The sequence below is a fragment of the Gambusia affinis genome, linkage group LG11 (assembly GCF_019740435.1).
Source record: "Gambusia affinis linkage group LG11, SWU_Gaff_1.0, whole genome shotgun sequence".
NCBI lineage: Eukaryota > Metazoa > Chordata > Actinopteri > Cyprinodontiformes > Poeciliidae > Gambusia > Gambusia affinis.
The window spans coordinates 15,087,817-15,111,127 of NC_057878.1; the positions used below are offsets into that span (position 1 = coordinate 15,087,817).

The 23,311-nt window shown below is 39.8% G+C and overlaps 1 protein-coding gene across 4 annotated transcripts in view; it reads left to right on the forward strand.

The window, feature by feature from the left end:
* The window catches only part of myo3b (myosin IIIB), an 80,380-nt gene that overhangs the window by 31,044 nt on the left and 26,025 nt on the right, over positions 1-23,311 (forward strand). For 2 of the 4 annotated variants that reach the window (XM_044131469.1, XM_044131468.1), the window contains 12 exons: positions 1,032-1,242; positions 2,027-2,174; positions 4,039-4,192; positions 4,486-4,574; positions 5,278-5,407; positions 12,877-12,956; positions 14,257-14,277; positions 15,390-15,467; positions 17,938-18,143; positions 20,548-20,659; positions 20,771-20,933; positions 21,317-21,397. In XM_044131469.1, coding sequence (XP_043987404.1) covers positions 1,032-1,242; positions 2,027-2,174; positions 4,039-4,192; positions 4,486-4,574; positions 5,278-5,407; positions 12,877-12,956; positions 14,257-14,277; positions 15,390-15,467; positions 17,938-18,143; positions 20,548-20,659; positions 20,771-20,933; positions 21,317-21,397 — 1,473 coding nt within the window. Of the gene's footprint in view, positions 1-1,031; positions 1,243-2,026; positions 2,175-4,038; positions 4,193-4,485; positions 4,575-5,277; positions 5,408-12,876; positions 12,957-14,256; positions 14,278-15,389; positions 15,487-17,937; positions 18,144-20,547; positions 20,660-20,770; positions 20,934-21,316; positions 21,398-23,311 lie in introns of those variants that run through there. The other 2 variants (XM_044131470.1, XM_044131471.1) reach the window with 2 other exon arrangements.

The following is a 23,311-nucleotide window of genomic DNA, read 5'->3' on the forward strand; positions in this document are numbered from 1 at the left end:
AATAAAACAAACAGCTATCCGACCTGATAAGGAGATGACAGAACAAAAAATATCTCTCACTATATTGATTTTCCATATTCTGTAGAAGACAGAAGAGCTGTTTAGTCTTTTGCATCTCTTCTCTTTCTATATAAACAAAATAATTAATTTCTCCTTCAGGACAAAAGTACAAAAAACATCCCTCTGATAAAGGGAAAAAAAAATTGAAACAGAAAACAAAAAATAACAGTTTAGAAAAAACCTTACAAAATTACAAGTGTATTTATTTGTGCTTTTACTTTATCTTATATTAGATCAGATTATGATTATATAATATGATATGTTACATTATTTTATATATTTACTATACAGTATACTCTGGAGGGCTGAAAGAAGCAGGCATGACCACAAAGCTTTCGAACTGTTTTGATGAGTCTCTAACAAAAGAAAACAAAACAATGTAAACCGAGGGTTGAAGTCTATAACTGGGTTTCCGTCACCTATAAAAATGACTTGTATAAAGACGCCACACAACTCAGCGGTAGAGTTGGCGCACCATAAGTAACGGCTGCAATTGTCCGCAGTTCGATTCTCGTCACCTGGCCTTTGTAAAAAGTGCGTGTGTAACGATGTTTTAGTAAAAACTCATTTCACACAGACTTATCTGAATAAAAGCACAATTGGCTTCCCACGTTTGGATTCATCACCTCTAAACATACAGAACCAACTACTGTACAATCTTCTATTGTGCACACTTCCCTCAGCCTGTGTTGAAAATTATTTACATGCTTGTGTGAATATACAAATTTCATTATATATTGACAGATGCATGGGTTAATTGTAACCGCTTTTAGGGTTTTCCCCAGTATCGATCAAGTCTGAAACATTTTTTCCCGAAGCAGAATGTATATGGAGGTGAAATTTAAAAGACTTTCACTTTATGATGATCCTCCTGGAGCAAACCCTAGCCTTTCTGAATGGCATTGTGTGTTTTATTTAAAAGACAAATCTTAGATTGTGAAAATGATTGTTCAAATTACCTTTACTTTCAGCTGCGTCTCTGCTCAGCATCGGCTCCGAGGAGCTCCAGGAAGCGCTGACCTCTCAGTGCGTGGTCACGAGAGGTGAGACCATCATCCGCACAAACACCGTGGACAAAGCCGCCGACGTCCGAGACGCCATGTCCAAGGCCTTGTACGGACGCCTCTTCAGCTGGATCGTCAACCGCATCAACTCGTTGCTGCAGCCCGACGTGAAGATCTGGTGAGAGTGCGTGTAGATCTGTGAAGATGTCAACGCTGCCTTTGTTGATCGTCTTGGACGCCGGCGCAGAACCTATGCAAAGCCCTGATGACCTCTGTGGACGTCTGCAGAGGAGGATGCAAAGATGCAGAGGAGAATATCAATGGGCACGCACAAGACAAGCAAAAGAAGAGCAAAATAAAAAAAAGAAAAAAAAAAGAAGCTTTAATAAATTTTTGATACAGAGTTGTGTGCGGAGAAAATAATGTTCTGATGATTAAAAAGACTTCAGAGAGACTCCAAAGAGGCTCTTCATTGATCCAAAAGAATTCCTTTATAAATATGAGCATTGAGTGTCAAAGAGTCGTCTCGCAGAAATGAGGAGAAGCTGGAGTTCCTGTCTAAATTCAGCTCATCTTTTCTGATTCCTTATTGCCTTTAATAGCTGGGCAGAGCAGGCTTTTAAGGTGACCTTTACTTCATGTGGGGAATGACTGATTAAGAAGCGGGAGCATGAATATAATTTAAAAGATCATATAAAAACATCTTAACTCTTCGACTGTGCTGTAAAATAGTTTTGTTTGTGGAGACACTGAAAATACTCTGAGGTGTGAGACTGAAACAAAACCAGTCATAGAGCTTTTATAAAACCCGATGTTTGTGATTTCCTGCAGATCCAACTCTGTATATGGGTTGAACTTGGATTATCATTAAAGTTTTATCAATTATTACGGTTGCTGGGGGATTTGCTGCTTCCTCCAACACAGAAGAATAAGTTTGTTTGTCCCCCTTTTTTCCTTTGAAGTGCCGCAGAGAGCTGCATGAATGTGGGTATCCTGGACATCTTTGGATTCGAAAACTTCAAGAAGAACTCGTTTGAACAATTGTGCATCAACATTGCAAATGAGCAGATCCAGTTTTATTTCAACCAGCACATATTCGCCCTTGAACAGGTGAGTTTTTCTCCAGGAAACGGTCCTGTTAATACACTTTTCAAACGCATTTTAGCTTGAGATTCTCTTCTAATGCGTGGTGAATGAAGAGCCATTTAAACAAAATGCTGTTTTGAAAATAACTACTTGTATTTATTTATTTGTTTGTTCTCAACATGACATCTTGCTTATTTGTTAGCATACACTTGTGCGCTACGAAATTACTCTTAATTGACTTGATGAAGCTGTTTACTTTGAAGTGTGTCTAGGTTTTGTTTTGCTTGATGAATGAATAGACGTTAATCAAGAAGCCTTTTAATATAACGCCTTTAAGTAATATTAACGGCTGTTTCTCCAAGGTAAAGTGAAAGTTGTTGTTTTGCTTATTGACAAATGCCGACCTAAAGCTCAAACCACAGGATATAATTCACTGCTTCCAGTCTCTTGTCCTCTGCTCTGCTCAGTCATTATAGGATTTATCTAGCAGCACGATTAAAATGCTACTGTGTTTGTAAAAATATCCGTACCCCCCTGACTTCTGGATATTTTGATACAACCTGTGTTTATGAGAAAAACCAACACTAAGTAGTGCTTAGTTTAGAAATTAGGCAAATACAACAACCTGAACCTTGATTCTTACAGTTGGGGTAAGTTTCTACCAGCTTTGCACATCAGATGATTACATTTCTGATGTAATCATCTGATGTGTCTAAATAAACAAACTTGCTCAAACTGGAAGGTGTGTTACTGTGTGGATCAATTTTAAAGTCCTGCCCTGGAAGATGAAAGTCCTCTTACAGGTTTTCTTCCAGGACTTCCCATCGACTCTGACCAACTTCTCTGCTTCATCTGACAAAATAAATCCCCACAGCATGATGCTGCTGCCACAAGTTTTCATGTTTTGGAGATGCTCAATTTTTATCACTATAGGCTAGATTAGTGGAAAGCATTACTTATTCTGCTAACAGAATAACTAGTAGTCCGCCTGAACCGTGGATCTCTGCAGCTCCTCTACACCTGCCGCTTTTCAGATTAATTCTCTCTGTGCTCGTCTTATAATTTTAGGTAGATGGCCACATCTTGGTAGGTTTCGTAGTTGTAATGTACTCTTCCTTTAAATGTCTTTACAACTTCATCTCAGACGAGTCTGCTGTGCTTCTTGGTTTTCGCGATGCTGTTATTTTGTTCCATTTCGCAATTTTTGCACAGCTGTGGGTGTGTGTGCCACATAAAAATCCTACAAAATTGCACTGAAGTTTGTGGTTTTGACATAAAAAAAGATAGGAAAAAGTGGATAGGGTGTGAATACTTTTACATCAAAAGCTGCATATTCTGCTTTAAATGATGCTGTGATCATTGAAAATTAGGTCTTAAGCTTGTGAAAAAGTTTCTGCTGAGTTGTGGGGCTAATGTTCTGTACAAGAGGGATCTTTATTTGGTGTGCATGTCTTCCGTGCTGCTGTGCTCAAACTGATTATTCCAAGATGATGACTTAAACATGAGGAGGGTTTAGATCCATTGGTTCTACTTTATTAGTAAAATATATATTTAAAGGAACTTTTTGATCTGAAGTTAAATAGATGCCATAATAAGATATCACTGTGGGTTATTTGCACATTGAAATAAATTATGAATAAGTAAGTGGCTCTATTTGTTAGTTTGGAGCTCTTCTGTATTATGCATTCATTCTATTATGCTGTAAACTTCATCACGCAGCCAGATGCAGCTCTTTGGTTTAGTTGATTATGAGCTCTTTTCTGCCCCCCCTCCCCCCTCCCCTGGAAAAATACACACATCCACAAATCATATTTACCCCAGATTGTCTAATTGGGTCATTTAGAAAAACCATTAACTGGTTTATTCTATATTTTCTGATCCTAATTAGATGGAATACCAGAGCGAGGGAGTGGATGCCAGCCTGGTGGAGTATGAGGACAACAGGCCCATTCTGGACATGTTCCTGCAGAAGCCAATGGGGCTTTTATCCTTACTGGATGAGGAGAGTCGCTTCCCCCAGGCCACCGATCAGACCCTTGTGGGTAAGACAGTAAATAACTTGTGCCCCATTTACAGAGGTGCAGCATTAGTTTTTCAGGTTAGGTTAGTTTGGTTAGCTGTTAGTTCGTCATAAAAGCTTTTTAAATTTATTTGGGTTATCTTTGTCTGATAATAAAATTTGTTTGATGATCTGAAACACAAGTGTGACAAAAAGGCAGACAAATGAAACCTGTAGGGAGGAAAATACTTTTTCACAGCACTGTAGCTGCAGCTCATTATGCGTGTAAAACCTTTTAACACCCCGTTTTATTCTCTTTCTATGTCTTGCTCACAGATAAATTTGAAGACAATCTGCGGTGCAAATATTTTTGGATTCCTAAATGCATGGACCTTTGCTTCGGAATACAGCATTATGCTGGAAAGGTATCGCATGTTTGTTTGCATTTAATACCTGACTACCGTGTTTGCTAGATTTTGGAACACAAATTTAATAAAGCATACACAGGCTCTCACTTAGTTTCAATTGGATACCTGCATTTTTGAACAGCAAAGATTTGAAATGATACACTCAGATCATACTGGGCTCATGAGAATGAGATGAGGCCTTTTTATGTTTTTAATCTACTGCACTTTGGCTATCCTAGTGGTTTTTGAAATGTGCTATAGAAATAAAGTTGATTGATTGATTGCAATGTGGATTTAATCAAATTTGTAATTATTGTGTAAACAAGCAAACACTCCATGGTGTGAGTAGTTACTGTGAAATAGACCTGAGCTTTATACTTGTAGGCCTTTAGCAGTTTAGCAGTACCCGGTATGTTCTGGGAAAGGAACTCTTTAAGTTCCTTAAAGAGTTCTTGAAAGCACCAAGTAACTTTCAGGAAAGTAAACCATTTCCTGAACCATTTCCATATGATTTTGCTGTACCTTTATATGAACATTCCCTACTTTTTGTTTAAGAAATGTTACAGATTTATGCTATCAAACTATAGTAGTATTTCATATTTCATATTTCATATTCTTTTTGTTCACTTTGACTCAGAATATAGTGCATTGCATTAAGAAAATTGCTTGGTTCCCTAATATTTAAGGTTTTTGTTTGCATTTCTTGCGTTCTGCTCGACAGGTGATGTACAGCGTAAATGGATTTCTGGAAAAGAACCGGGACACTCTTCCTGCAGATATTGTTTTGGTGTTGAGAACATCGGAGAACAAACTCCTTCAGCAGCTGTTTTCCAGCCCTCTGACTAAAACAGGTACAATAAAGGAAAATTATGCCAATTTAACAAATATTTCAAGTATACATTGTTCTCATCATCACAATAGAAACGGAAACTTTTGAGACAGGCAGTTTATGTGATCGTGATACTGTATAAGTGCTGCTTCTATAAACGTTCAGGTAAGTGGGTTTCTTAAAGACGCGGCTTCCAGCCATCCACTGGTCCTCCTCCACTTCAAGCCTCTGCGCGCCGTTCTCGGATAAATCTGCACTCTCCATTATCTCTTGAGAGGCTCAGCTCTCTGCGCGGCGCTCTGTTTTTATTTTCACTAAGCTTTCCCTCTTGGTTTCCCACTGCTGAATGCTATCGCAAATTGTGGGTGCGGAGGGATATTTTATGATAAGGTTTCTAAATACCCGGGGGATGAGGAAACAGTATTTAGGGAACACAAAAGCAACTCGTCCCACCTCTTTTCTGTTTTTTAAATGAAGGTAGAGTAACGTGCTCGTCATTAGCCGGCGCCGAGGCCTCCTGGTCACTTGACTTAGCTGAAATGCTAATAGATGTCTTAAATTATCAGATTCCCTCTCCTTTATTTCAGCTAAGCCACATTATGTGATCCACATCCTATTTTAGGGAGGGGGGCTGTAAAGGCCTGCTTTCACTCCCAGCTGCATTAAGAGGGAGCTTCGATTCACAAAAGGCTCCCAAGCTGTGGAAATTTGTGACGTCTGTAAACTTCTATTGCAGCTTGTGCACAAGGGAGCCTTCAGCTATTTCCTCCTGCCGTTAACAGCTTCAGAGAAGTGCACACCATAAAAACAAATACATTGGACACATCCTTTCAGTAAACAGCAGCACTGAATAGAAGCTAAGATGTGCTGTAATGTTTACTGTAGGAGTCTCTTACACCTAAAAGCTTCTTTATTCTCTTATTGCTCTATGGTTTGGTCTGCTCTGCCATTCAGAGGAAAGAATCACGTTAATGTGCGTATTTATTGGAGAAATAAATTGTTTATGTGCATTTTTAACTTGCTAAAAGGCTTAAACAAAGCTCAGTGTGAGCAGTTAGTCTGTTTGTTAAGAGCTGGAGGTCTGGTCGCCTTACTGCAGTTTTTGATAGTGCAGATCATCTCTGAAGATAAAAGCTGGTCTGTCTTATCAGTCAGGAAAAGATGGAGCTCTGTTCAAAGTGAGATACAGCACAGCATATGAAAATTAGAAATCTATTCTTCAGGGTAGAATTTTAGGAGGGATTTAATTTACATCTCCCCTCAACGTTATAGATTCACTGTTATCTGTGAAATTACCATTATCTGAGAGGATCTGATGGAAATCGGTTTTTACACCAGGGTGGTTTGAGTCTCTGGGGTTCCTCACAGTATCACCACTAGGGGACACCCTCGTAGATCTGCAGCCTCTCCAACTGAAGTTGAAATATCTGTCCAAGGAAGTTCAAGAACACACATATGTACCTGAAGGACGAATTCATCCCAGCTCATATTCCCTTACTTTGTATTTTCTCAATCCTAATACAGTACAAGCATGTTTTTCTCGGTCTCTTTTACATGCCCACTTTGAAAATTTGATAGTCCTAGTGTAATGTTTGTCCTCGGTGAGCAGTAGGGAGGCAGGAAAACCCCAGAAAGTAAAACTCTCCCAGGCTGTGAATAGCGAGGCCATTTGAGCCCCCGGAGAAAGCGGGTCCGTGAGGCCTGGACATGTGGTGGTGTTTTGTCAGAGGAAATGGGATGTATTTGCATGGACAAATTCCTGAGAGCCAGGGTCTTTCCCAGACTGAGGGAGGGGGATCAGAGTGTTTGAATTGGCGCAGCTAAGACAGGCCTACCAGGGCCTGGGCAGCCTTTAGTGGTTCTGTGTGTGTGTGTATGTCAGAGAGTGTGTGTGTTGCCTCAGGGCTGCCTGGGCCTGCTGATTGTCCACACTGCACCTCAACACTGCCAGCCCTTTGTTCCAGCACAAAAAGTGTTGTGATGTAAAGTGACTGCATTTATTTTTACTATTGATGTGCTCTTTTTGTCCTCGTAAAGTAGGAATGACTGCGCCCACCCCACAATTTATGAATGGTGAATATTTTGAGGAGTAGTGCAGGTGGAGACTTTGCAGAAATTACAACACATTTGTAATCCTTAACAGCAGTATTCCCTGTGTTTACTTCAAATAATGTAGGAGTCGGTGCAGTTCGGTGCAACATTTTTCTCTGTTTCCACTGTAAAAGTGGCACATAGCCTACAGCTGACCTGTAATACACACTTCCTGGGCATCAGTGATAGGTTCATAGGATAAGGGCATGGTATGGTTAGGGTGATGCACTGCATCAACAAACAGTCCATTGATTGGGGGACAGAAAAATGTCACTGCTTGCAACAAACAGGAGACATACTAGGAGTGCACCACGTTTGTTTTCACACTACTATGACGCCCATCTAGGCGTTTGGGTTTAACACTCTTCTGAACACTGCAGACGATGAAATAGTGAACCTTCCTCAGTGTGCGTACGGCATTGTTGCTTGTGATTTTGAAAAGTGACACTAAGCAATTCAACAAAGCAAAACAGAAGGTTTTCTGTGAAGCAAAGTCAAGTACATAGGTGAGTTTAAATGATGTAAACACGTGTTTGGAACAACTATTGTAAGCGATTAGCACTGCTAGCACAGTTAGCATACCTAAATGTAATAACAGTGTCTGGCTACTTTTCTACATTTTTTATATTCCTACCGTATGTTAGAAATTTCCAACATTTTTAAATTAACTATATTGTCCAGCAGGTAGCTTTTGAAATCCCAGAAGGATCAAATTTGAGCAACTTCTTGTTGTCCTCTTATCTAGTTAGCCTTGCTGTTAGATATATATAGATAGATATAGACAGATATATGTCTTGTATTTTTTCCTTTCTCAACACTATACCATCTTAAGAGAAGACAGAGTTGGCCAACAGACTGTTTACTGACAGAGGACTTTACGTGCATAGCCAGATTTATCTTGGCCTTTTGCCTGTCGAGGGACAAAATTTGCATCTGAGAGATGCAGTGTGTCTTACATCCAGGCTCCACCTTTAGAAAAATCTTTGGAGGCTCCATCTGAGAGAGTGTGTGTGTGTGTTTATGTATTTTTTGCCAGCATTTACAAAAATCTCCTTAAGTCTTAAACTCAGTCAACCACAACTTTTAAGTGCATTTTTTAATAATGGCAAGTTACCAGAAATGTAAGTTTCATGTGATTTACATCATGGTTTAGATTTTAATACTTAACTAAATACATTTCACTGAGCTTTCCGATGTCTTTTTTTTAAAGATTGGGATTCAAAGAAATGTTGCTTTTAGGATGTGACACTTGATAATGACATAATAATTTTAATTTCTTGGATAATTTCTCACACTTGGATGCTTTTTCTTAACAAAAATGTTCTCATGTAACTTTTCAAGGTTTAAAGTTTAAGGCTCACATCTGTGTCAAACATTTAAACTTAATTTTTTTTCCCCCCACATCTTCCTGTCAGGCCATAGCACTTCCATCCTCTGTGTGCCTTCATGTAAAAGGAGATCGTCCTGACAGGCTTCTCCCGGCTCCATATGTGACACGTTTGGCTCTTTGTTCTCTCCCCAGCAGAGGGCTATTTTCATCCCAACAGACAGATCTTCCTCCAGACTTCTACCAAGAAAGACACTCACTGAGTAATATTTTTATTATTATTCTTTCCAAATAGTGGTATTTGGAAAATGTTTTGAGTCAGCAGCGGGATTTACGGCGACCCTGCACATCAGGAGCAAGGAGCCTACTCTCTGAAGTCACATGGCGCAACATGCTTTGATAAACGCAACACTGTGTTGTGTCACTAAAAGCCAATTACACCATGCTTTTTTATGATTGATCTGCTTTGACAGTACTGGATGGCATTTAAATCAGCAGCCCCCTGAAGCCATCCCCAGGCATGAACGGTGGCGGTTATGGAGGGGTGGGAAGGGTTATGGGTCTTTTAATCTAATTTCCTTGGTTGCTGAGTTGAGTTTTGAGATCATCTGTTTTGAAAACGAGAGCGGGAAAAGCGCTGGAGATATCCAGCAAGCCTCTGCTCACTCAGCTCGGTAAGGCTGCTCGCTCTTACAACTTTGATTGTCCCCCGTGTCGACAGCTCGATCCACAGCTTCAGAAGTACAAGGCGCTCACTGACACTCATAAAAGCGTGTAGGGAGGTGTCATATTGAACGCAGGATTGCTTTTTAATCCCAGGCACATTGACTATTCTTGTCAATAGAGCCCCAATACAACTGCCAGCTTGAGCTTTTTTTTCTCCGACAGGATTCTTGCTGGGCTTAATTTTCAAAGTGAACGCACAGATGCCAGGCAAGGGTTTTCTTTTTTCTCTCTTTTTGCCCCCTCCCCATACGCCCCTCTGCCACTCTCTCCATTTGTCCTGGAAGTCAGCGCCAAGAGCAACATGCGTAAAGCCGAAACGAACAGCAGGGATCCTTGTCCACCTGTTTCTCGCCACTAAGTGACCTGATGGAGAGTATTTCCCTCACCTGCTCTCCTTTTTTAATTTTTAATTCCTCATATCAAAACTCCTTTTCGCTTTCATTTATTTTCATCATTTGAGAGAACGGATAAAAGTGAGAACTGTCTCTGGCAGAAACTTAAAAACACATGAAGCTGATCTTTTTTTTTTTTTTTTCAATGTCAAAGAACAAATCTTCCCTTTCTTGTCTGTCTCTCTGTTTGAATAATTATGATCCACATCATTAGACAAGTTCCCTCACTGTATCTAAATGAGAGTGTCTCCTTTCAGGGCCGGACATCACAGGTGTTCCCATGGTTTCATGTCTCAAGAGACGAAAATCTTTGAGGATACTGACTGTTAACCCATGCTCTAATCATGTAGTCTGAAGGGGGGATACAAAATCCTCCAGAAGAATGAATTAACGCGACCCGCCGAGGAATAAGTGAAGAAAGCGGCGAGTGTCCGTTTGCGAGGTTTAGGTGCAACTGTCACAGTTTCTCTCTTCGCGGCGCAGCCCCCTTCATCTGCTCTTGATGGTGTCATGGAAGTGAGAGGCGTGAAAGCGCAGTGACACTCCGCGAGCCCGTTCCACTCGCTGCCGCTAATTCATCATGACAAATGTGCTCAGATGATCTGGCCCAGCAGCACTAATGGGGAGAGGAGAGAGCGCACTTCATTTGCACAAGACCCACTCCAATTAATCCGTCCAGCTTTACTCTGGGCTAATTGGAGCGGGGCCCTCCCTGCCTGTGTGTTGGTAATGTACCCGACACAGTTTTAACAGCCCCTGTTCTTAAAGATCATACTTTCTTCTTCTTCTTCTTTTTTTTTTTTTTTGAGATGATTGTGCCGAAGGGTTGCTTGAGGTTATAGAAACCTGATGTCCTTAAAGACAAGTCCCTCTCACAAACATTTGTTCATAATGAGCAACGAGCAGCTCAAATTGCCATCCCGTCATATATATTTTAGGCTCTATTTATAATCCTGTAGTTACTTTTCAGAACAAATATCCTACAAATTTTAAATGGCATATTTAAACATGTCGGAGTCCTTGCCAAATCCAGAAAAAAAAAAAACATTAGTAGGAAAGTAAATGTGTAGAAAAATACATAGAAATCATCCGACGGCTGTCAGAAGCTAAAAGCAGCATCACTACCGGCTTAAAAGGCTCTTTTGAAGTGTTCTCTCATCATGTTTTGGGTTGTTTTGACTACAGCAGTGTATGCACTACTATTTCTGTGGGTATTTTTATCCCGTGAGGCACTGCGTTGCTTTGGCTCACTGAGGAACCTTTACTGCCAATAGGGCGTCCTTTATCTAAAGTTAGAAAAGGGACGGCTGTTAATTAATCCATCAGAAATTGATTTTGATCTTTTGCAGCATTTGAAACTTCTAATACTCATCTGATGGGCCTCTGACGAAAGCCAGCCGCTGATCCAGTCTTTAGTTTTTTTTCTGCCTGGCTGTCAGACGAGGTCCTCAGCGCTTGACGTGAGACTTCATATTGGAGGAGCCGGCTGCATATTTAGCATTTTGAAAAGTTGGTCTGTGTGTAGTAGAAAATCTAGAACAATTGTTGGCCTGTCAGTTCGGCTTTATCTTCGAAAACTTACAAAGGTTTACCTCCTTGCCATACCCGGCTGCCTGGGTAATGCTGCCTCCTGTGTCTGCAGACATATTTTTCTAAAGGTGTGTGTGGCACATCTGTGCAGCTATTGTTTATTCATGGAGTAAACCCTTTGAAATGTGTTAAGATACTTCCCACTCATTATAAAAATCCTGCCACCCATGGATTAGGACTTTGATGTCACCAATCCTGCTTCAAAGGCTTCTTTCACTGCTATTAATCACAGTTTAGCCTCTGAAGATATAGCCAGAGAAAACATTTGGACATCTTGTGCAGAAACTTTGAAATGTTCAGACTGTCTTGCATATGCTATGTTCACATCCTTTCTACTGTGTGCGTGTGTGTGTGTGTGTGTAGGGATGTTTGACTGCTGTGCATGCAGCTGCACTCCTGAGTCCATGGGATTCACAGAGATTTAGGCTCCTTCTGAACAGTCTTTTATGAGCCGGCTGCTGTATGAACACAAACACTGTAGTGTAGTTTCCCCAGTTTGATGTTGTCAGTATTTCTCAATAAGCATTTCCCTCATTCTAAGACTATCAGAACTGTTCAGACTTTTACCCGTTTTTCATAACCACAATGAGTTGGCAGCTTTTTTCCTTTCTGTCTGCATTTTGGGGAATTCACTTGTTGGTGGATCTTATTTGTCACTCTAGTCTAAAGCGCTTTAATGAATGAACTGCACAATATGGAGGCCATTTATATCCAGTGATCAAGTCTAGACTGACAGTTAAAACACTTAATGAAAAACTCATGAATGTCCTGGGTTTTTTTTCTCATCTGATCACTTTTGGAGACATAAGCTTCACATGTGACTTCACATATAGTTTGATTGTCACATGGGCATTATATGTAATTTGTGGGTTTTACATCAGCTTCACATGTTTGTTCTTCACATGGATACATTTTGCTTGAAAAAGTTTCACATGGACATCAAAAGTAATTTAAGGGTTTTGCATCATCTTCACATGTTTGTTGTTCACATGAATATCGCATGTTGTTTAAGAGTTTCACATGGATATCAAATTTTGTTCAAAAAGGTTTCGCATGTGCATTAAATGTAATTTATGGGATGTTCTTGTTTATGTTTATGTCCTGGGCATCATATGTAAATGGTGTGTTTTATATGTTCATCACATGTTTATGGGTTTTGCATCAGCTTCACATGCTTGTTTTTCACATGTGCATAACGTTTATAAGTTTTATATGGACATTGAATATATATATTTTTTTAAAACACATATCGACCTTGTGAAACCCACGCCCTATTTTAATGTGAAGCACTTTGTGGTTTTTATCTGTAAGTGGCGCCATGTTAATAAAACTGACTTACTATTGTAATGATTTTATTTTCAACAGGAAATCTGGCGACGTCCAGGGCTCGGGTCACCGCTGCCTCCAGATCTCTCCCCCCTCAGCTCACCTCGGGACGCAGGAAGGTGCGATTCCACTGGCGTGAATCAACACATGATGCTTTTTATTTGTTGCTCACAGGCATCGCTCCATAAGAATCACAGTAAAAGGCTGCGCCACGAAGCATAGCCACGTTAATTGACTACCCTGTTGGCAGTCTCGCTTGTGGAGAGGCAGCATCGCCATCTGTTATTTGGTTTCTGCAGCTTGAAAGTCATATATTAGATTTACAGACTTTTCTTAACAGACAGTGAGGTATTTGGCAAATTAGTGAAATGCATTAACCAACTTCGATATCCGTTCATATTAAAATATTTTGTCTCTTTTACTTGCTAATAAATTATGCTTTAATAATGTTTTTGTAACTGTCAGTTGCCCAAATTGTTCCTTCAAAGCAGCAGATTGTACATTTTCTCCACATAGCATTCATTTTTGTAGTGCAATTTCTCTCTTTTTGTTTTCATAGCTCATAATTTAGACAATTGATGCTATGTTAGCATCTCATTTCTTATGGAATTTCAATTAAAATTCTTAAAATAATTTTTCCTTCATATATAAATACTCAGCTTATCACCATCCCAGGTGTGAAAAGGTATATTTTATTGCAGTAGCAATACTTAATCTTTCACTTCAAATCTACAAAGTTTCACAAGGGAAAAGCAGACAGAAACATGTTTTTTTTTTTTTTCAATCGTTTCTATTTTGTACAATGGTGACAGTCCTGGGTCCTGTCTTATGTCCATCTTTTTTCTTTTTTTTTTTTAGCTCAATCTACTGGTTTTCTGTAGGATTAAGGTCTTTAGGACTGAGATTGCCATGTAAGAAGGTTGATTTTCTCCTGGGGACACATTTCTGTACACATTATTCAAATGTTTGGCTCGTTGCCCTGTTGAAAGAACCAGTGTTGACCAGTTTTTCCAGTAGAATAATCCACCAGATTGTAATTTAAAATTTCAACAAAAATTGCGACTCAACAATACCGTAATTCTTAACACTATGCATGATATGTTTTTTTAGTTTTTTTTTTAACCTACATTAGTTGTCAAACAGCTCAAATTTATTCTCATTTGACCAAATGACATGGTGCCAAACAATTGCGCGTCTGCAATTTTATCACATCTAAATAAACGAATACATGTTTATGGAGGTGGACTTATGAACACCAGTGAGTCACGTTCCTAGCAAGAAAATGCTGTGACTGCTTCCAAGCCTACATTTAGAGACATGAAGTCACCTGAAACCCTCCTTCATCTTGTGTGTCTTTACTTTCTATTTCTCTTTTCCCTCTATTTCTATGTGATTTGCCAACATGTGTTGCACTCCAAGTCTCCAAAATACCTAATGAAGGTAAGACTTTAGTTGCAAAAGTAAAACCTACTAAACCTACATGTATTTCCCCAAAACTGCAGAGCAGATCCAAATTGCGAGCAGTTTTAGGACAATCAGCTGAACGTTCCTGTCAACTTTGAATTGTGTGAAGCTTCGCTTTTCAAACTTCAATCACGGACTGGCAGAGAAAAATGTAAATCATCTCTTTTGAACTATTTTCCCCGCACAGCCACAATTCTGTGTTATCAATGTAAACAAATACTCTGTGATGTCTCTTTTAGATTATGAAAAAGAACCCTCTTAAAATTAGACACAAACACACCACATTTTAGGAAAAATAACCATGGAAAATCAGCTCCTCTTTGATGAACTTCCACCAACTTCCACCTACTCACTTATTCTTGAAGGGGAAACAGACTTAACTACTAACAGCTCAGTGGGAGTGATGCAATATGCATGCTGCCTTGTTCTCAATGGGAGCTGGAGAAAAGTTGACAGAAACGGACACTTATAAAAAAGTTGCCAGATTAAAGTGATGGGCTGCGTGTTGGAATAGTGGAAATGGGTCCCAGATAATCATTTGCTCCTCTGAAAGCAGATCATACTTGAGTACAAAGTGTGCGAAGATCTCATTCTGTTCCTGCACACGGGGAGCATACCTTTCTTCCTTTGAGCAAGAATAAAAGAAGGTTTTCAGATATGCACGTTGCTACATTGACTTGCCATAAAATATCTATTGCATCATTAATTTTGATGAAGCTATGAAACGTAAGGGCTGTTGGAAAGCTTAAACTGTGTCCTCGTTAATCCGTCGTCATTTGGATGACTGTCTGCTTGGTGATGGCAACTCTTATTACCCGGAATGCTTTGCAATTTTCCCATGCCCCTCAGCAGTGCCAAATTATTCTCTAGATTGTTAGCTTTAAGTGCTTATCAGCTTTTTGTTGTATCGACGGCACTGTTAGTGCAGCTGTGTATTCCCAAGTTGCCTGTTCAGTGAAAGAAAAGCTGCTACAATAATGTCACTTTTATCTCTGCCGAGGACGACCAGGCTGCAAATAAACAGCATTACATTCGAGTTGGACCTGCTTTATCAAAGCAGGGTTTTAACAATGAATGTCTGTGTTCAGGTGGACACTCTGGAGATGATGCGTCACCCAGAAGAAACCACCAACATGAGGAGGCAGACTGTGGCGTCTTACTTTCGCGTAGGTGTTCTCAAAAAATGTACATATATTTATTTACATACGATAAATCAACTTCTTTAAACATGTACATTTTTAAATGTGTCTTTTGATAGGTTTTTAGATTCTAGATGTTCTCATAGTCTTGGAAAAACGAAAAAAATCCATGCTGCAATCTGTCTTATTGTACTTCATGCACAATTGATGAACTTCGACAGTATCAATAGCAGCCAATAGCGAGATCAAAGAAAGACTAGAGAGAGTTTTAAAGAATCTATAACCCTCTCTGGCACTCAGGCAATCCAGATAAAATGAATCAAACTTATAATCATAGATGATAAATTAGCATCACCTATGAGTCTACATCAAAAATGTACTTTATAAAATTAAAATCATATTTGACAGCAACTATGTAGTAAACATTTGAACTGACCAGCAGTGCATGCTTAATGCAATCTGAACCCTCTTCAAACCGTTAGCAAACAAGACCTCTCACATTTGTGACGTGTTTGTCCTTCGAACTGGTAATTATCATATTCCTTTGAACTCTAAATATCAACTTGAAAAGTTTAGGCTCTCAAAGCATCACTGCGTTTAGCACATAATGGTTGTTGGTATAAAGTTTATAAAGTTTATGCCGGTAACCATTAAGGAGTACCTTTACCACTAATGCAGATTAATGGTTTAAGCAATAAACCATTAATTTGCACTCATTAATTTGCAGGCAGTTAACCCAGTTGAACACATCTGGAAACACAGTTTCTGTTTTTTTGTTTGTTTGTTTTCGGACATTTTCCTCTAGTGTTTCAACACACAAAATTGAGAAAAATACATGACAACAGTGTGTACTGGTAGTAGTAGTTAGGAAGTCTGACTGGCTTTTCAACCTGCAACTTAAAAGTTCTGTACTCAGATGTGACGTATTTAACAGATCAGAGTTCTGACATCGAACCAAATCAGAAGCATTACTGAAGTAGAGCATACGGCCCTTTAGTAGTAGCAAATAATAACCCAGTGGTGAACGATCAAGTGATTTGGACCATAGGCACATTATGTTTGTCTCCTTCTATTAGCAGCTTTAAATAAGCAATATTTCAGGATCACTTTGTTATGGATTTTATACTGTAGCATATATGTTATGTATTCTCCAGCTACACCAAGATGCTACACATTTTTGGGACTTGTTAAAAAAATTCTGTGGCATAAAAGGGTCAACTTAGAGTCTCCATATCCACCGTAGATAATTCCAAATCGTATGGATTTAATGCAAATGTATCTATTGAAATGTTGCATTATTCTATAATTTTGTTAATTAATCTCATACTAAACTGTGCAGACACTCTGTCTACGCTGATGAAGATTCAATCAAATCAACTTGTAGAATTCTGAAAATAGCTTCAACTAAAAGGAGTTAGTAATAATTAGTTAGTAATTAATTGGACTTTAAGACGCACAAACCAAAGCATTTCAGGTATATTCTATTTAGATTTGTCTTAAAAAGTGTAGCTCGGGCGTGCTGTGGTGGCGTAGGGGATAGCACGACCCACATTTGGAGGCCTTCAGTCCTCGATGTGGCCGTCGTGGGTTCGATTCCCGGACCCGGCGACATTTGCCGCATGTCTTCCCCCCCCTCTCTTCCCTTTTGCTGTCAGCCTACTGTCATATAAGGGACACTAGAGCCCACAAAAAGACCCACTGGTGGGGAAAAAAAAAAAAGTGTAGCTCTCCATGTACAAATTGACTGGTCCAGATTGTGACCAACATCCCCCAATCCTGTAGGATCAAGGGATTATAGACAGTGTTTCTCAATTCCGGTCCTCAGGCCCCCCTGCCCTGCATGTTTTAGGTGTTTTCCTTCTGCCACACACCTGGATTGTATCTGTAGGTGATTAACAGGCTTCTGCAGCACTTGATGGTCATGCATTCATCTGAATCAGCTGTTCTGGAATAGGGGCACATCTAAAACATGCAGAGCAGGGGGGCCAGAGGACTGGAATTGAGAAGCACTGGGTTACAGACAGTGGATGGATCCCAAAGCAAATAGTGATACAAAGAAAACCACTGCTCCACTATGCGGCCCGGTTGAGTTTCAGTGTTTCATGTAGGGGTCTAAAAGGTATCACTGACATTTCCAATATCACATTTAAAGCAAACATTGAATCTTTCATTTGTATTTTTAGCAAAAAAATCATTAGATCCTATAAGTTCTAAACTTTTACATGCTTTGCATTCTTTCTGCAGGTATTTTGTATTATTGTGAAGGCCAGCAATAAAATAGATAAAAACTATTCAATGCAAAGAAATTTGTCAGATAATAAAAAGTATTTTTGTCCATTCTCTGAGAATTTAGAAAAGGTTAATAATTCAGGTACTGCTACACCTTTATACCAGGCTATGTGGAAAAAGTTGTACCTTTTTTAAAAATTTTATTTTATGATATAAAATCAGTTTTTACAGTACTCATGATCTCCTCCTCCCACTGTTTACTCCACAGTACTCCCTGATGGACTTGCTCTCTAAGATGGTGATGGGTCAGCCGCACTTTGTGCGCTGCATCAAACCCAACGATGACAGGCAGGCTCTGCGCTTTTGCAAGGAGAGAGTGATGGTGCAACTGCGCTACACTGGGATCCTGGAGACAGTCAACATCCGCCGACAAGGCTTCTCCCACCGCATCCAGTTCGAGGAGTTTGTCAACAGGTTGTAGCAGTGGTGATGAGATGGGGTTGCGTTTCCACTCCGCGTCGCTGTTCTGCATCCTCCAGAGGGGACGCAGAGCTAGTTAGTGCCGCTCTGTATCACACAAAACAGAGCGGTTTTGTGTGATACCGCTCTGTCTATTCTATTCTATCTATTCTATTAGATAGAATAGATAGAACTCAATTCTATCTAATTGAGTTCCTTAATTAGATAGAAGTCCAAGTTGAGCCGAACAAGAGGGTGAGTAATTGGCAGTCATTAGTGATGGAGCAGCACCTAATCTTCGTACTACTTTAACTGGGTGGATACTGTAGTCTAGGAAAATAGGAAAAAATTCAAACAGGGTGGAACTGTAATTATAAGGGGAGATGCATTTTAATGGGTTTTCTTTTGCTATTCATAACGAGAGTTTGTTCTTGCACCAAATGACCTGGAAACGCTCAAACCTAGCCTCCCCGTCCCACTGGTATTATATCAAACCACAATTAAAACAAGCTCCATCATTAGGGGAACTTTATGTAAGGGTGCCATTTTTGCCCTAAAAATGTGGAACATGATCTTGTAAGTCCCACTTTACACAATGCTTTCAAGATGACTTGAACTTGAACATCCTGAGTCATTTCAAGAAAAATAAAAAACATATTTAGACGAGTCTGAGAGAAAACTCCTCATGTTTGATCAATGTTGCTTTGAAAAATTCATCCACTTCTAATGTGGAGGCTTTAAAATGATCTGAAATTTAATTAACTTGTGCTTTCGGCCAGTAGGAGAAAACTTTGAGATGACGGGTTAGTCTCACTGCTGAAAGGAAGCTTTTAAGTATTTGCTTAATTTTGGGGGCTGAAACTTTGAGCGAGCTTATGATGCTTCCTTGCATGTCCTACTTTTTCTCCTCGTTTCAGAGTGATTACTGGAGGATCATGCATGACTTGACACGAGAACAGTTTTTTTGTTGTTGTCTTTTTCACGTGGGATTCTGCCAGCCGGAGAGAGTGTGCCGCTTCGGTTTTAACCTCGGCTTCTGAGTCCGCATCATCCCACCTGAGCCCGGCCGGGGTTGTACAGACGGACCCGAATGGCTAAACTGCACCCCTAGTAAAAAACTGATTTAAATTTGCGCTCTCATATCAAAGGCTCGTCTGATGTTGCAGTGCTTTGTATTTACCATCAAAGAAATAACAGGTATCAACAGGAATTAGTATGAAAGGCTTTAGACCGAGGCAGGGAGGGGAGTTCAAAGAACTTTTTTCTTCTTGTTGTTCTTCTGTTTTTGACCAACTCCGTGGCGCTGGAGATGAACCAGGGGCTCTGGATCCTTGATGTCCCTGTTCAAACACTCACAAGCACCCTGTTCTGTGCTGCTATTCTTTAAACTACAACAAGAGAACCTGAATTCAGACAATGTGAGCAATAAGCAGCAGTGGGACGGACGCACGGTGATAGGTCTCAGGTTGCACTTTCAACAATCTTGCAACAATATGCCTCTTTTTTGACTGAACAGCTGATTTTCAAACTAATCACAGTTTTAAAGGCAAAGACGTAGCACACATGGCTGACAGAATTATAAATGCTATGGTTTCCAATTAAATAAAAGAGGCCATCAGGAACAACTTTTCCTCTTGTCACATTGTCTTTGGACATTTTTTTAGATAACTTTGTTTTTTTGTTGTTGTTGTTTTGCTTTCAAAAACAGCTTTCAAATGTTAAAAAAAATACTTGGTTTTATGGTTCCTTTTTTATCATTAACATGTACTAATATACAGAATTATCTGTACATTTTTAGAATCCCAGTAAAAGATGTGTAAAAATATTTCGAATCAATTAAGCTTTTACTACACTAGATTAACATCAGAGAGAAAAATCCTAATGTTAAAGAAATCAGATGTTGCCAAAAATGTTACACTGGGAAATAGTTTTGTTGTTGATTTTACAACCCCTACTAATTACTATGAAACAAATAACTTGTTTTTTTAAAATTGACAACATACAACGTACAAACATTTAATTAGTAGTCTTTGATTTCCTGCCTTTTTGCAGTTGAGTGTGATGTGACATGAGGCACAAGATTACAAGGCACTCTTCAAAATTGGAAAGACAATAAAACATGTCTGCAGTTAAGCAGGTGTGTGCAGATCTTTGTAAATCAGGATGTGACTACAGAAAAATATACTTCTCTGAATTTGACTGTACAATCAAAGCATTAATTGAAAAAGTTTGAAGCCCCTGGAACAATCTGCATGCAGACCAAAATTTTAGCCCCAGTCAAGGTAAACAGGAAGGAAAGGGAGGTAAAAAAAAAAATAACGTCCAAAGCTCATTGTTAGAGAACTGCAGTAAGTATTTATTTAAAACCTTTTGGGAAAATCTTTATTTTGTGATTGTCTTGTATTTGTTTTTCTGACAGATATTACTACCTTGCATTTCGCGCCCACCTGATGCCTGAAACAAGCAGAGAAAACGCAGCCGCTATACTGGAACGGGCCAAACTACAAGGCACCGTGTTGGGGAAAACAAAGGTAGCATGACTTCATTTTTTTAAGTTTGGGTTTGCTTGTGGTTTATTTAAAAAAAAAAAAAAGAAGAAGAAAGAAAGAAAGAGAGCATAGGTGAACTGAATGTCCTTTCAGGTGTTTCTGAAGTACTACCATGTGGAGCAGCTGAACCTGCTGCTGCGGGAGGTGATAGCCCGGGTGGTGGTGATGCAAGCTTATGCTAAAGGCTGTCTCGGAGCCCGCCGATACCGGAAAGTGAAGGAGAAAAGAAGCCGCGGCGCCGTCATCATCCAGTCAGGTGGAGTTCTGTTAACTTAAACAGGAAATCATCAAACATAAACCAAAAACACACAAATGAGTTCCTGAGTTTTGTTTTATTTTGTAACGCTGAAACAGTTGCAGTTTGGATGTTTAGACTATTCCTTGTCTCTTTGTGGTTTGTTTTCTGTAGATTTTTGTGAAAGATATAGTTTGATAACCACAGGTTGACCCAGGAGGGTTAAGAGCAATGCTTCAGAGCAAACAATAAGACCTCTGAGAGTTCAAAGGAGCCGTTCTGTGGCCACCTGGTTTAGCCGTGTTTTGAAGTGGGATCTTGTGTAGTATCTGCAGTCTATTTAGTTTCACAGAGGTAGGTCAGCGATCTCGCTCACACACATTGTTTTCTCCCTCTTCTTCTAGCCTGGAGGGGCTACGTTGCGCGGCAGAATCTGAAGCAAATAAAAAAGGAGCGGGAACAAGCTGCAGTCCGCATACAGTCAGGTATGAAATGTTTATTTTGCTAAGAATTGCGTCGTGTAGTGATGCGCAACATCTGGACTGTCTTGTGTGATTCTGTATGGGAGACATTTTTCAAAAAGAATGTGGATAAAGGTCTACAAACCTTGCATCCTTGTGAAACACCTTTTTGATCTCCCCAAGTAGCCCACAAAATAGTAATTATTAATTAATAATGCATAGAGAAACGCTTTTGAAAGTTTGGGCAGCATTTGGTCCCCATGTTTCTGAAGAACTGTGTATACTGAGATCCGTCTTTCCTTTCATCTCATTCCCAGTAAAGGCAAGAGAGGGGCTTATCCCTTCTGTTTCCTCACGACTTCCTCTCTCAAATTCCTGGCCTATTACACAGCTCTCACATACCAGAAACAAGATGCCTTTTTATACTGTCAACCTTTTCATCTGAAATGTAAATTAATTCTTACTCAGTGTGCCTTGACGAAGATCAAAGTGGGCACATTAACCTTCCCAGCCCCAGCCCCCCAATCCTCTGAGCCTCTCAGTGGAGGACAAGAGAGGGTGCCAAAAGGGGCTGGAGAGGGGAGGGCAGGGGGAGGAGATCTGGCATTGTTTCCTCTGGCTCTCTTAAGGGCTGCCCTCATCTGCCACATGGAGCTTCTCAGTCGCCTGCACACCTTGTGTAAATGTGCTCCATTAAGCCCTTGTAAATAAAGCTGCTGAATGGGTAAACATGGTTTTGGTGTGAGGAAGCCTCTCTGTCGCAACTGCCTTTCTTTTCAGACAAGGGTGTTTGTGTGTGGCCGCCGGGGGTCCACGGGATGGTGGGGTGGGGTGGAGGGTGTATGTGGGGGGGGGGGGACCTGAACCTGACACAAGTGGGGCCTCAGCCCCTGTCGCGCCCCCCCAACCCCCCCCCCCACCCCACTCCTCCCGGCACAGCACTCCAGCACATTCACATTGTGTGTTCTCCGCAGCTTATAGCCTTTGAGGTGGGCTGCATTTGCATCTTGAAAATAAACAGATGCCTTTCAAATGTATGAGCCTGGTGGCTTCTCAGATCTCAGCAGGACCCGAGGGACGTGCTCACCATCGATCAGATTAGACCATGCAAAGGAGAACCATTGCTCAATAATGTACTTGAGCATTCTTTCCCTGTGCATATAATTTTGTCAGAAAAACAGAAAGTGGGCCGAGGGACTAACCCAGCATGCTTCTTTCCCCGTCCTTCAGAGTCTTAATATGTCTCAATAATCACACAAGCTCAGCTTTAATGATTGCTGAATTTATTTCTTTATACACATAAGTATTTATCTATATGAATATATACAACCCCATGGTTGTTCCACCGAACATTGATTTTTGAACTATTCCTGAGTTAAAACATTAGTATTGTTGTTTCTAAATGAATATGAACTTGTTTTCTTTGCATTATTTGAGGTGTGAAAGCACAACATCGTTATCGTTATTTTGGCAATTTTTTATTTTCTGCAAATAAATGCTAAAAGTTTGCTTGGAAGTTTGGAGTCATGTTATCAGTAGCTCATAGAATAAAGAATAATGTTCATTTTACTCAAACATGTACGTATAAAAAGTAAAAGCAGAAAAGCTGATCAGTTTAGGTGGTCTCTTAATTTTTTTCCAAATCTATAAATATATTATACTCATTCAATAACTGAAGCATTTGGAAAATCCTTTTGTTTCATAATTACATCAAAGACTAATGTTTTCAAATCTGTATTTCTGATCATAATGATGATTTTTTTTTTTTTTTAACTTACTGCTAATAAACACACAACATTTATTAAATATTATCTTCAGGTAATTAAATGCCTGCCTTCAATACCTATTTAAAGGTATTAAATGGTTATTGACCAGCCAGGTCAGGCTGTTGTGTTTAACAGGTCCGAGTTCTTCAGCTTAACAAATAACAAGAAAACT